Source organism: Pimephales promelas, chromosome 18 (genome assembly GCF_988280905.1).
Source record: "Pimephales promelas chromosome 18, fPimPro1.hap1.1, whole genome shotgun sequence".
Taxonomy (NCBI): Eukaryota; Metazoa; Chordata; class Actinopteri; order Cypriniformes; family Leuciscidae; genus Pimephales; species Pimephales promelas.
Genome location: NC_142786.1, coordinates 32,615,424 through 32,630,964, shown reverse-complemented (window position 1 = coordinate 32,630,964; position 15,541 = coordinate 32,615,424). Strand labels below are relative to the sequence as shown.

The 15,541-nt window shown below is 35.6% G+C and overlaps 1 protein-coding gene across 1 annotated transcript; it reads left to right on the top strand.

Moving 5' to 3' along the window:
* The first annotated feature begins 210 nt into the window (after positions 1-210).
* On the top strand, positions 211-4,027 carry tbxta (T-box transcription factor Ta). The gene is made up of 8 exons (XM_039680526.2): positions 211-410; positions 687-951; positions 1,160-1,294; positions 1,402-1,463; positions 1,549-1,610; positions 1,689-1,862; positions 3,554-3,677; positions 3,760-4,027. Exons 1-8 carry the CDS (start codon positions 226-228, stop codon positions 4,025-4,027), a joined length of 1,275 nt encoding a protein of 424 aa, XP_039536460.1. The 5' UTR covers positions 211-225.
* Positions 4,028-15,541: the final 11,514 nt, after the last annotated feature.

Below are 15,541 nucleotides of genomic sequence, written 5' to 3'. Positions count from 1 at the left end.
ATGTCAAGAATACTTTCCGTTTTGTGGCGACAAATTATCGGGCGCTATTATGGGCCTGGTCTCGCGCTCCGGGTCACGCCCCGTAACAGCAGGGGCTCAGTATCGGGCCTTTAAAAAGACTCCGGCCGCGTTAAAAAGGGCAGTTTAAGACGTGCTGTCAAAGCATCGTAACCTACCGGGATTTGGTGATTTCGGACTTAACCCAAGGTTGATTTTATCGGAAATATGTCTTCCTCAAGTCCCGACCAGCGACTGGATCACCTCCTGAGCGCAGTGGAGAGCGAGTTTCAGAAGGGCAGCGAGAAAGGCGACGCGTCCGAGCGGGATATTAAACTTTCCCTTGATGACGCGGAGTTGTGGACCAAATTTAAAGAACTCACAAATGAAATGATTGTCACTAAGACTGGAAGGTATGTTGAGATTTGACACGCTCGATTAGACATTTAGCAAAGTTTTTATTTATTTTTTATTTTTTTTAATTCAGTAGCCTCTTAATTTAACGTAAAAAGCACGAAAATTGTCCTCGCTAAATTTTTACTTTTTATTTTTATTTTCCTAAAAATAAGGGGAAAAAAATTCCAGCAGCGTGTCTCGATCGTTACATTTCTCGCGATCATAATTTATCGAGGTCATTCAGTTTGAACGCTATTAAAATGTTTTTGACAAATCTTTGTCTCGTCTTCTAGGCGAATGTTTCCCGTGCTGAGAGCCAGTGTCTCCGGTCTTGACCCCAACGCAATGTACTCGGTGCTGCTGGACTTCGTGGCGGCCGATAATAACCGGTGGAAATATGTGAACGGCGAGTGGGTGCCGGGTGGAAAACCCGAACCTCAGAGTCCGAGCTGCGTCTACATCCACCCAGACTCACCCAACTTCGGCGCGCACTGGATGAAAGCGCCCGTCTCTTTCAGCAAAGTCAAACTCTCCAATAAACTCAATGGAGGAGGGCAGGTAAAGCAACTCTTTAGATCCCGGTGGTGAAATAAGTAGCCTAAATATACAGTAAAACGTTTACTATATATGAAATTATTGTTATTATTTTTATTATTAATATAAAAAAAATTATTGTTATTATTATGAAATTATATATATGTGTATATAATTTCATTTAAAAACTCAACATTTACATTTCATAACCAATATTTTTCTTCTTTTTTAGATTATGTTGAACTCTTTGCACAAATACGAACCCCGTATTCACATAGTGAAAGTCGGCGGGATCCAGAAAATGATCAGCAGTCAGTCTTTTCCTGAGACCCAGTTTATAGCAGTCACAGCGTATCAGAACGAGGAGGTGAGTTTTTGATGAATGACGCCCGAGATGTTCCCTCGACCTTCATAATGTTGCATTAATCAAACATTATCCACTATTAATGAGCTCTAATCCTTCATTATTTTCAGATCACAGCTCTGAAGATCAAGCACAACCCATTTGCCAAAGCATTCCTCGATGCCAAAGAAAGGTACAAGAAAAAATACATTTCTGTAACCCCGTTTCGATAATTGATGTATTGTGATGTAACTGAAATGTTGTTGTCATGTCAACAGAAGTGACCACAAGGACATCCCAGACCACAGCACTGACAATCAGCAGTCTGGATACTCACAGCGTAAGTGAACCAACGCTCAAATGAACTCGTCCCCTCAAACAGTAGCCTATATTTAACGTTTGTGTCTCCCTCCAGCAGTTGGCGGCTGGTTCCTGCCCAGTAACGGCCCTATGGGCCCCAGCAGCAGCCCTCCTCAGTTCAGCGGGGCCCCTGTTCACTCCTCGGGCTCGTACTGTGAGAGATACTCCAGCCTGAGGAACCACAGAGCGGCCCCGTATCCCAGCCATTACCCCCACCGCAGCACTACCACCAGTAAGAGCTAATACATTCAGTTCAACTCCGGCATGATTGTGTTTACATACGTTATTGTATAATGGAATTAAGTCACACTTTATATTAGGCCGCCTAACTTACATAAAAACAAAACAAAATTGTAGGTACAATGTACTTACTGTGTTTGTTTTTAGTTAGGGACAGGTTTGGTTAGGTTTGAGGGTGGGTTAAGGTGTAAGGAAAGGGTCAACAGTGTAATTAGATGCAGATATACAGTGGTGTGAATAAGTGTTTGCCCCCATGCTAAAGTTGCCTAAAAAGAGGAATTAAAAAAGCATCTTTTGGATATTGATCTTAATGCCTTAATTAGAAAAATGAGGCCTTTAAGGACACAAATTTTCTTTGTGAATGAATAATGTATCATAAATAAATAAATGTTTTTCCTTAAAATACAGGGTGCATAAGTCAGGACACCCCTATGTTAAATTCCCATAGAGTCAGGCAGATTTTTATTTTTAAAAGCCAGTTATTTCATGGATCCAGGATAATATGCATCCTGATAACGTTCCCTGGGCCTTTGGGATTAAAATATCCCCACATCATCACATAAGATCATCTTTCAATGCAAATCAAACCAGCTATTAGGCTAACTGAAGTAAAACCATGCCAATCTCTAGGTGTGGTGAATGGTGTGTGATGATGTGGGGATATTTTAATCCCAAAGGCCAAGGGGACTTTATCAGGATGCATATTATCCTGGATCCATGAAATAACTGGCTTTTAAAAATAAAAATCTGCCTGACTCTATGGGAATTTAACATAGGGGTGCCCTGACTTTACTTATGCACCCTGTATTTTAAGGAAAAAGCATTTATTTATTTATGATACATTATTCATTCACAAAGAAAATTGGTGTCCTTAAAGGTTGGAGTTTTCCTCATTTTTCTAATTAAGGCATTAAGATCAATATCCAAAAGATGATTTTTTATTCCTCTTTTTAGGCAACTTTAGCATGGGTGTCCAAACTTATTCACACCACTGTATATTTATATATACACATTATTTTAAGGTGTCATTGTTACAGTGTAATTATATATTTAAGTACCGAGTATTATCAAGCAACATGCATTGGTTGATTGGCTGAGGTAACATGTAATTATGCATAATTTACTGTTATTACTAATTACATGTAACAAGGACTGTCAGCATTACCAACGGGAATTCCTACGAATTTTACGAGGTGGCTAATTCGTAACAAGTTTGCTAAATCGTACATATTTTTCGAATTAGCCAATTCGTATGAATTCGTACGAATGACCTACCCCTGACCCCGCCCCTAAACATAACCGTCACATGGGTTTAGACAAATCATACGAGTGAGGTCGTATGAATTAGCCACTTTTGAATCACTCGTACGAATTGGTCGTGAGATAGCGCACTGTAGGTATTACAGTGTAATTAAACATACCTACTATAGAGTGTATGAGGATTTGGTTTAGGGTTAATTGCATGCAATAATATAAATAATTTATAGCTGTTACTACACTAAATCCATGTAACGTGCAACAATGACACTGTAAAATGCATATTTTTACACAGTACCCTTTGACTGTATCGATCAAGGCAATGGATTCTGGGGGTGTGCAGTTGGAAGAAATTAAAATTGTAGACCATTTTAGCACAGTAACATTGTCATCCATTTATTCCATGCACTTGTGTTTTGCTTTTAGACAACTACATGGACAACTCTTCAGGAAGTCTTGCTTCTCACGACAGCTGGTCAGCCCTGCAGATCCCCAACTCTAGCGGCATGGGCACCCTGGCCCACACCACCAACACGACCTCTAACACCAGGTCGGGACTTTCTACAATTTCTAGGATTTGTCTGTATTAACCTATGGATTCGCTGACTAACCATGTTGTTTCTGCGTCACAGCCAGTACCCAAGCTTGTGGTCCGTCGCGGGGACGACCCTCACCCCGTCGGGCTCGGCATCATCGGGGTCCATCGCCGGCGGCCTGACGTCTCAGTTCCTGCGCGGCTCTTCGGTGTCCTACTCTGGGCTGACCTCGTCTCTGCCCGTGTCCTCTCCCTCCTCCATGTATGATCCGGGCTTGAGCGAGGTTGGCGTGGGAGATGCCCAGTTTGAGAGCTCCATCGCCAGGCTTACAGCGTCCTGGGCTCCTGTGGCACAGAGCTACTGACCCAACTGAGACTGATGGTGCATTATGGGACATCCTACAAAGGAAGATCTAGAAGAGCTTCAGAAAACGGGTCCATTTTTAAATTCAACAATCAAGAGCTGACAATCACTTAATCATAGAGTATCTATATTCACATTTTAGACATCCGCCATAAAATGGGGCCAATTATTATGTTTATTCTTAATAATGTTATCTAAAATATTAATAAGACCAAATCGTGCTGTTGACTCACTAAAATGTATATGTGTGTAAATAAATAGAAATTAACGACCATTTTCAATGTATTGCAGTATATAACTGTAAGAGTCTTACATGTGCTTTCTGTAGAGCGAGAGAAAGACGGACTTTGAAAACGGTTGAAAAAACGAGTGACCCTGTAGTTACGTCTGCAATCCGTCCTATAGAGAAATCATCTGTACATATCTATCTATTTGTATTTGTTGGACTCTTTGGGAGTTTTATTTATGTCATTTTAATAATAAATTAAATTTCTTTTTTTTTTGTTTCTGTCAGACACTTGCCAGTGGTCTTTATTTATCTTGTTTTTGTTTGTTCGGTTGGACTTTTTGGACAGATCTTGAACAACACTGCAATTATCAGAATATCAATTGATCATTTTAAGAGAGTGAATGTGAACAAAAATGTCATTGAAGTTCTTCAATAAACAACCCAAATGTAAATGATCAAAATTTAACGGCTAACAAAACATTTCTCTTAATAACAATAACGTCCTAACTGATAATTGGTGTTAATTCCCATCAAACAGTTCAGTATTAATGGGAGGTTTTAAATATAATGCATCATAAATTAGACATGCATGAATAATCTGGTAACATACAAGTGTTCTCAGATTCAGATTATTTTATTTCATGCTATTTTCATGGCAAAAAATTAATTTACAAAAACACAAATATCACATAAATACAACAAAAACAAAACAAATAAACAAGAAGTCATATTATACAATATAGACAAGTGTTCTCAGGTCTTTGTGTGCACAATTATGTCTAATCACTTAAAGTCTTACTGTTCTATTATTTGATGTGTATTGTTGAACATCTTGAGCTGAATCAGTGAGGCAGTTTTAGCGACGTGGAAGAGACTCAGAGCATGTGGTGCGCTTCACAATCTCTCACAGCGCTTTGCTAGAATCTGCAGATCCGTGTGACACATGGTCAACACATTTCAAATAAGAGAAGAAAAAAATCAATAACAAATTGCAAGTGATCCTGACACCAATGAGAAAATTAAAATGGCAAAACCTAAAAAAAAAAACCCTCCAATAATTTAATATTCTAAAAGAGACAGACGTTCTCCCTTTTTTTTTTTTGCATTAACATTAATGTTGCACGCTTTGCTGTTAACCCTAAAACCGTATTCTGGACAAACGTGGGCAAAATAGTTTGTTTGTTTTTAAGTGGTACAAGACTTGGCTACTTTTTTAGTTTGCCTCCTGAACACACACACAATGCTTTTTGACTCAATTCTACAATGTTAAGTGGGTGAAAAAACTCCTTAATCTTGTATTTGGGTCAAAAATGGGCACCCATAGAAATGAATGGGAAAAACTGTAATTTAGAGCATCCTAAAATAAGCCAAAATAAGACACCAGGTGACGGCAAAGTCACTTTTTTTTTTTTTTAGCTCTAAGAACTTATTGGAATTATATTTTAATGCAGTTAATAAAATAAAACAGAAAAATAAGCATAATTTACATAAAAAATATGGTACTTTTTGAAGTAAACAAATTCAAAAATACCCCCGAAATAAAAAAAACACCATAAATGGATAGACAAAACTTTATCGAAGACAGTGATATAACATTTATAATCCTCTGTGCCCACATTTGTCCACAATAATTCTATTATTATTATTATTATAAGTAGTAGTAGTGATGGTTTATTGTTATTATTTAAAGCTTTGTTTAAATTATAATAATACATAATAATAATTATTCTTATTACAAATAGTAGTAGTATTAATATTGGTAGTGTATTGGTATTATTATTATTTAAAGTTTTGTTACAATTTTAAAAATAGTAATAATAATAATCATGATCAGAATAATAATAATAATGATGGTAATGGTGGTGTATTGGTATAGGCCTAGTATTTTATTCTATTTTAAAAGGTTTGTTTTCTCAGGTAATCAGGATTAAGATCTCTCATTAATGAAACGAACGCTCTGTGCATGAGGTGTGTGTGTGTGATATAGCTGCTGATGTCACTGCTCACTGACAGCACTGGAGATCTGCGGCCCGGGCCGTGATTGAGCACTCAACACTGGGGCGTAAATGAGGCCTGGAGGGTCACGGGGACACGGGCAAACAATAATGAAGGAGCAATGTGACAGGCAGCTGTAGAGCAGTGTGTGTTCCCAGAGCAAAGAGAACAACCATGAAAGTTCGTCTTTCTAAACAGATCTCGGTCTGTTCTGTGTGGAGGTCCAAACTCTCAGAACGCAGCCCTGAAAAGCACTGTTGTAAACGCACTTATGCAAAGCTTATATCCTGACAATTTAGTTTAAGTGGTAATCTCTAACATTTTACAATGTTAAAAAATCTGAAGAAAAAATAAATACACTTGTATTTTGAGAGTCTTAACACATATCCAAAGTTTCGTTTTTTGTATTAAAATGTTATGAAATCAGAAATTATTATCATGCTAGAGAAACTGTGGAAACCAAAACTCAAACCATTACCATGTCTTCTGGGATTGCTCTGTTAATACATAAATCTTTATAATATATTTTTAAATGTTTAATACCATTTGATAGTAAAACCTTATACTTAAAAAAATATTGTTGGTTTAACTTAAAAAAGAAGTAACCTGGTTGCCTTAAAATTTTAAGTTCATTGAAATTGAAAAAATAATGGAAACAATGAAGTTAAAACAATGAAGGAGATTGATTTTATCATCAGAAACTCAAAATATTATGTTATCTGAACTACATCAATTATCTAAATTGATTTGACAAAAGAAAAACATCTTGTGATTACAAATCATGGTTAAAAAGAGATAAATATTTAATAAATATATTGCTGGTGGTTGTAAAGAAGAGCTTTACCAAAAAATGGTTGTCACACGAGAGCCCTAAACACATGGATGGAAATTAATTACAAGGAAAAGATATCAGCATTTTTAAATCATAAACAATTTGCTTTGTGCCGGTAAAAATGGACCAAATCTGCAACATCTCAAAGACCTGACTTTATTTTCTAGTTAATATACGTACAGAATGCCCAAACTACTCTCTAGCTTTAAAAAAAACCAAAACATTTATTTATTTATTTAATTTTTTTTGTTGCTGTTTTGTTTATAAAAAAGAAAAAAGTTTACATGACTTTATCTGTGTGGTCGTGTATGTACGGGCATATATTTGTATGCTGTGTTTGTATGTTTTTGATGTGAGGATACTATACCTGACCTACATCTGATCAAAGTGTATGTTTTTTAGTTAAAGTAAATAAAAAAAAAAAGTTATACCTCTTCCGGGTCAAATCGGACCTGAATGCATCAGGAGGGTTTTAAAAAATAATGAGAAACACACATATATTAATTTAGACTTTAAATTTAAGACTTAAAATCTCAAAATTTACAATACTGGATGGGGTGGGCATGAAGATCTGGCTTGATAACACACACTGTTAGACCTTACTAGGTTTTTTACAGTAAAATACTGGCAACACAGTTGGCAGTAATTTACTGTAAAAATGCACTAAAACTAATAAGTTGTATTTTTTAGTTAACTTGAGTTTTAGTGCATTTTTACAGTAAATTACTGGCAACAGTGTTGCCAGTATTTTACTGTAAAAAACCTGGTAAGGTCTAACAGTGCACTCTAAACAATGCTGGGTTGTTTTAACCCAAATTTGGGTCAAATATGGACAAGCCCAAATGTTGGGTTAAAAATATAATTTAAAATATTCAACTATCAACCCAACATTTGGATTTGTCCATATTTGACCCAAATTTGGGTTGAAACAACCCAAATTTGCAGTTTTGTTTGCTAGAGGATGCGATAAACGGTGAGGACGGCACTAACCCCGTACGTCACATTTATGTGCATTATGAATGTAAATAGGGACACTTAGAAAAATCCGGATGACGTTGCATTATCAAACCAACATCATCAATGCTGCTAGCGACTAACTAACTATAGCAATAGCTTTTTACTTATGTCCTGTGATTTTTAGTGAAGGTATAATGAAGTCATTTCTCCTCAACTTCACACAGGTGTCCTACAGAGCAACCACAGGTGTTTCTTCAAATGCATCTGATCATATTCTCTCTGTCTGCACACTCATAACATCCTAAACACACACATATGGCAGCCTGCCTGTGTTGACCCTTTGTTAATAATAGCTTCATTGGGTCTCTGTCTTCCTGGCAAGTGTGTCTCTTAAATACGCTCTTCAGAGTGTGCTCGGCACACAGGTGAGGAAAGGACGGCTTATAGGACCCCTCACTGTGAGGACAAATGAGATCATTGTGTTCTGAAGTGTGCTATTTGTTGTTTTCCATTGGTGCCCGCTTCACCCATGTGGACCTCACCAGGCTTGAGTTTGCTTGTTAACACTGCTAACATCGCATGCTACTGAGAGAGTTGATATTGAGAATTATGTGTTTATGATAGTCATTCTCTGAGATGGCTCCTGTACTTCTGTTATTTTTGTGTATGTTGTGTCGTTTAAAACAAATTTCACTGTAAAAAAAAAAAAATCGCGGCCTTCATTTTTTAAGTGCAATCAAATTGAATGTTTAACTTGAATGACATTAAACGGACTTAAATACGAGTTAAAGCAATGTAAAAAATATGTATTGATCATAACATTTTTTATAGTGTTGTCCACGTCCAAGTGATCTGAGGGCGCTTTGTGGCTAAAAGAGGTAAAAACGATATAAATACTGTTCGTTTTCTCACACAAACCGCTCGTTTCGTGTCTTAGGCCATCAATGTGTACTTACATTTACGAGTCATTAAATCATGTTTAATTTGGACTTCTCTGTGCATGCTCTTTGAGGTGGTGACCATAGACCTGCATTATATGACTGATAGACTAACGGTTTGACCTAAAAATATCAAAATTGAAAATACTGTGGAAACAAAGACACCTACATCTTGGATGCCCTTGAGGTCAGATAAAACATACCAAAAATTAATTTCAAAGTGAACTATCCCTTTAAAGGTTTGTAATTTAATTAACATCCTATTAAATTTAGCATAACAGGATGAAATCTGAATGAGAGAGAGTACAAGAACATGATGAGAAAATGTCAAACGATCTTCAAAAAAACAGGAAAAATATATGGCGGAAAGCAATACTGGGGCAGAACTGGTGACAGAAATGTCAAACAATCCCAAATCAAAACTGAGGCTGCATCTGAAATCGCATACTTCCCTACTATACAGTACGGGACAATAGAAGTATGTCAGAATTCACAGTACTCATAAAAGAGTAGGCAAAGGTACCCGGATAACCTGAGATTTCAGTACGATGGACACTTTACTAACCCATGAGCCCCCGGGAGAGGATTTGTGAATGACAGTGAAGCGACACATTGGGTCACATGATAATGACAACAAGATTACATTCATACTACACACTTATAGATGTGCTAAAATGCTTTTTTAGTGGTCGTAAAGTAATTACTGTAAAAAAAAAAATGTGTTAAATTTACGGTAAAATACCGGCAGCTGTGGTTGCCAGAAATTTACTGTATAAAATACGGTAGCAAGAATTTATGGTAGGCTTAACTTAACATTCACGGAAATAAACCATATTTAATTATCTGATATACTGTTAAATTATCGACCATGTGAAGTGTTAATATCTGCTTTATACCATTGTAATATACTAAGATCCATCAATCACAGCAGTAATAAGAGTCACATGATATATGGCAACCCATCAAATGTAGCTCTTTCACAAGAAACTATGAAAAAACGTTATTTCAACAAAAATACATCAAGTGTGGACTGTCACGCAGGGAATTCTGGGAATGTCAATTTACGTTTTTTCACAGTAAATTATACGATGAGTTGTTCATTTTCACTTTAAACAGTATTTTACAGTAAAATTACATGAAATGTACCATAAGATCTATCACAGTTATTTACCCTATATAGTAAGGAAAGTTTCTGTTAACCAATTAACAGTTTTTCACTGTAGCATTTTTACAGTATTTTACTGTTAAAATCACGATCATAAGAGAGTAGACTGTGAGATTTCGGACGCAGCCAATCGAGTTGTTAGGTTTTTCTAGTTCAATTAATCTTGAAGTATGACATCAACAATTCATAGCTGATGTTATATGAACGAGAAAAACATGATTTATATTATAAATTGAAATATAAATTCTCCATCCAATCACCTGATGGAGTTTTGGTCGCCTTGCTTAGTTGGGGACATTTAATATTCAACAATATTATTGATCTGTGTTGTATTATTTTCATGTCATCACTGTGAAGCTGCTTTGATACAATCGCTATATAAATAAATGTGACTTGACTTGACTTAAATATAAGTCAAAAATAATCCGCTTGTGATGAGTTTCAATCCATGTTTTTAATGTATTATTGATTTCCCTGAGAAACAGAATATAGAGAATGGCAGCATGCGCTCCAGTCTATCCATAGGGAACTCGTTTTCCATCAACAATGCCAATGCATCTTCTATTTCCCGGTATCGGTGCAGTCAGTCAGTCAGTAGAGTGAGTGCATGACTGGGTAAACACTTGGCTTATAATGGTGAGTCTGAATGCGAGGACTTGTGGATGAGTTATGGGTCCCTGCTGCCAAAAACAAGTCATCGAGTCTGGAGCGGCCCGTCGTGGTGCTGTGTTTGCCCATTTCACCCCCACACAAACCCACTTCGCCCTCTGATGTCTGTGTGCCTTCGCTAATGAAGAAATTCTCGTACCTGGGTGAGACATAGCTGTCAGCTGAGCAACCTCGGCCCCGAATCTCAACACTACACCCGCCGACAGAGACGGAGCGCTCTGGGAGAAAACATTACAGCTGCATCATGCAGAAGGTGGCCTAGCTTTACCTCTTTTCTCAAAATCACAAATCAGATTTCTCTGTCAATCCTCCTGGACTGAGATTAAAGGAGTTCACTTAAATTTGCTGATAATTTACTCGGCCCCATGTCATCCAAGATGTCTACGTCTTTCTTTCTTCAGTTGAAAAGAAAATAAGGTTTTTGATGAAAACATTCCAGCATTTATCTCCATATAATGGACTTCAATGGGGTCCAAACGGTTTCAAGGTCAAAATGAGAGTTTCAGTGCGGCTTCAAAGGGCTTTAAACGACTCCAGACGATGAATAAGGGTCTTATCAAGCGAAACGATCGCTCATTTAATAAATAAATGTAAAGTTTAAGTTATATAAGCTCGAATGCTCGCCTTGCTCTGTTCTGTGATGCGCGTTCATGACTCTCCTGTTCGAACTCGTTCATCAAAATGAACGAATCTTTTTGAGTCATGACTCGAAGGGTCCTAGATAAGACCCTTATTCATCGTCTGGTGTCGTTTAAAGTCCTTTGAACAGTTTGCACTGAAAGTGTCTTTTGGACTTTGAACCGTTTGGTCGAAAAGAAAATAAGGTTTTAGATGAAAACATTCCAGGATTTTTCTCCATATAATGGACTTCAATGGGGTCCAAACGGTTCAAGGTCCAAACTGCAAACTGTTCAAAGTGTTTTAAACGACACCAGACGATGAATAAGGGTCTTATCAAGCGAAACGATCACTCATTTAATAAATAAATAACAAAGTTTAAGTTTTATAAGCTCAAATGCACTGTGATGCGCATTCGTGACTCTCCTGTTCGAACTCGTACATCAAAATGAACGAATCTTTTCCAAAGTCAACTCATGCATTTCGTTCATTGAATTAACCAAATGACACGAAGAAAGATTTGTTCATTTTGATAAACGAGTTGGAATTTATGTAATATATTTTGCAATAATGTACATTTAAAATATATTAACTTTAAATCGAATAATACACTACAGTTAAAATTATAATCAAGTAGGCCTACTTTACATGTGTTTTATACAAGTCAACACATCGAAATAAGCGTATAGGCCAACTACTTTCTTTAAAGCATGACGATATATTTTTTAAAAATATTTTGTTTATATAAGTGTCACGCTGTAAAAATGTACATTTTGTGAATGTATTATCAAACATGAATTAACAATGAAAGGCACTTTACAACATAAAAGCTGTAAAGATACATTATGATACGTTATTAAAAAGTGAAAGCAGTTTTTTCCCGATACAATAAAAATAAAGCGAAAACTATAATAAATCAGTTTATGGACAAAAGATAATAATAAAAAATGGTTTTAAGTTTTTCAAAACTGTCTCTGTAGGCCTAGTTCACTAAATGATTGGTCTGCTTCAAAATAAATAAGTAAATAACAATGTTGTGCTTTTGCTAAACATCATCAAATGTTTGTCTACCATTTTGACGACTAAGCTGTGAAATTGCCTACAAGAGGCAAAGTTACTATTAAGATTTCGGAAACATATGTGCCATTTCACATACAACAAACACTTGCTAGTTTGCACGAGCTAATGCTACTGACAGGCACGAGTAAGATGGTCACCGACACTCTCACCATCATGATGAAGGCCGCCACTAAAGCTATAGACAGTCGCACGATGTCCAAGAGAGTTGTTAACAAACTGCACACTCGGCTCCAAACCATTAGCAGTGATACAAAATATACAATCAAGCCTGGGTGAGGAATAACTTCTGTGTGATAGCCAGGATGTCAGAGAGGACGATCTAATCGGTTTTTTTTGCTCTAAATGAAATGGATATTTGAAATACATGATTGAAATTAAATTAATAAAAACTGCACACAAAAACGGATGTCCTGTGTGTTGTATTAAATATACAACATTATTGGTATCTTGTCTGTGGAGTTACTATATCTGTGGTGAAAAACAGTAACACCACAGACAAATTAGCATAAATCCAGACTTTTCTAAAATGGAGGCAGCCATCATGATGATTTCAAGATCAGAGGACATTCTATAAATATTAATAAGTATGCATTTATCAAATTTTTTGATTAAAATATGTAAAATCTGCAAGTTATCAACATAACACCACAGATACTAATAACGTGAAATTGTCACGAATTTAGCTAACTTTAAGAAAATTAATAAAAAAGAATGTACTCACCATAATCAACCAGCACCTGCAATGACCTTTACACACAGGAAGTAGTCCAAACAGACTTCCCCCTTTTCTTAAAGGGGTGACATCCATTGATGTAACACCACAGACATCTTCTTCTTCTGTTAGCTAAATTTAGTATCCATAAATGTAAATATGGAGGAAACAAGCCTTTGTTTTTAATTTTAAGAGCAGAAATTCAACAATACCTAAAAACAATACTGGGTTTGAAAAATTATGTAAAATGTGTATGTAAACATTTTCACATTTTTGTTTAACATAAGTTTGTCACTGCTTTGTTTGTCTTTTCATGTTTTTTTTATTTAGTTTATTCAATGTACCCCTGACTGTAATTGTAATTCTTGAAATTCAATTAAAATTTTTTTTTTTTTAAATTAGGGAACACTACTTTTTTTTGAGAATATTACAAAATATGTATTTTTAAAAACAATTTAATAAAATTGTACATGTTATATAAAAACTACATTCATAATTTAACCACTTTTTCTTGTTAAAAATGTTATATTGTTGTAATTAAATTCCATGATATCTTTCTGAGAAATGGTGGGAACATACATATTTTGTTATAACTGCAATCTCTCAAACTCAATTAAATATGTGTTTTAAAACTAAAAAGTATCTATTAATAGTGCACAAATTGTGTTTATCCTACAGAATACAAAAATGAAAATATTTTATAATTTATTGGTATTTAAAGTTCATTTCAACTGTTGTAAAGTAGAGGGACACCACTTGCAACCACAAATGAATGACCCAACTGTTCTCAGTTTCAACAGTTCTCATTACAGTGCAGTAATAATGAAATGTATAAAAATATATTTACTTTACAGCAGTAACAACTGTAGTAAGTATATGTTTTAGTGGTAACAATAATTCAAACGAGAGGAACCATCACGTTTTTAACTCACCCTACACATTGCCGCCACCTGATGGCCAGGAGAGGAAAAACAATTTGCAGCTCGTAAAACAAAAACAGCCCTCGAAGCGTTTTCACTTTATAGCGTTTAATCCTGTAATCGTGGACAAATGTGGGCACAGAGTGCTCAGGTGTGATCCTAATTTTTATTTATTATAAATGTTATATCACTGTCTTCCATAAAGTTTTGTCTTTCCATTTATTGTGTTATTTTGGGGGGATTTTTGAATTTATTTACTTCAAAAAAGTACCATATTTTCTATGTAAATCATGCTTTTTTATGTTTTATTTTTTTAACTACATTAAAATATCATTCCAATAAGTTCTTAGAGCTGAAACCTAAAGATGAAGTGACTTTGCCGTCACCTGGTGTCTTATTTTGGCTTATTTTAGAATGCTCTAAATTACAGTTTTTCCCATTCATTTCTATGGGTGCCCATTTTTGACCCAAATACAAGATTAAGGAGTTTGTTTTTCACCCTCTTAACATTGTAGAATTGAGTCAAAAAAAGTGTGTGTGTTCAGGAGGCAAACTTAGGAAAAGTAGCCAAGTCTTGTACCGCTCAGATCAAGAGGAGTATTTTTAAAAAATAAATCAAAACTTTGCCCACATTTGTCCAGAATACGGTTTTATGGTTAAACCTGACTCAACAAACATTTGCAAACACTGACCCCTTGTGTCTGCACCATGACATTGCATACTACATGAAAAACAGTATGTGACAAAAGAAGTATGTACGAATATTACAGTACTCATAAAAGAGTGGGCAAAATGTAGTGAGATCCACAAGTGTGAATTCGTCGTGTGATTCACAAATCCTCTCCCATGGCCTCATGGGATAGTAAAGTGTCCATTGGACTACGTAGATTTCAGAATCTCGCTGGAAGTAGGTCATCCGGGTACCTTTTACTATTTTATGAGTACTGTGAATACAGCCCATGACATACTGTTTTATCTAACAGGACAGTAGATCAGGAGATTTATAAATAAAATGTTTTAAAATGTTTAGTTAGAATAAATATACTAAATATTCAGAAATGTACAGAACAAACTGTACTGTTTTTTTTCTATATTTCAGCAAAGCACTTGACTTTTCTCTCTAGTTTGTAATTTAAAAAAATGTAGTGTTAAATTTGCCAGTCAACTTGTATAAAAATGTCTTTATAAAGGTTTTCATCAATAACACTTGATTAACTATTCAGATTCACTATTTAAAAAGTTATCATTATACATTAACTCTAAACCACAATCTTATTCCAGGTTACCACTGGACAAAGTGTGCCGCTATAACCAGCAGTCTGTATGTGACTTTACATTTATAAAACCGTGACAATCAACATAATCGTTTTAAGAGACTTTAAGAGTTAAAGTTACACAAA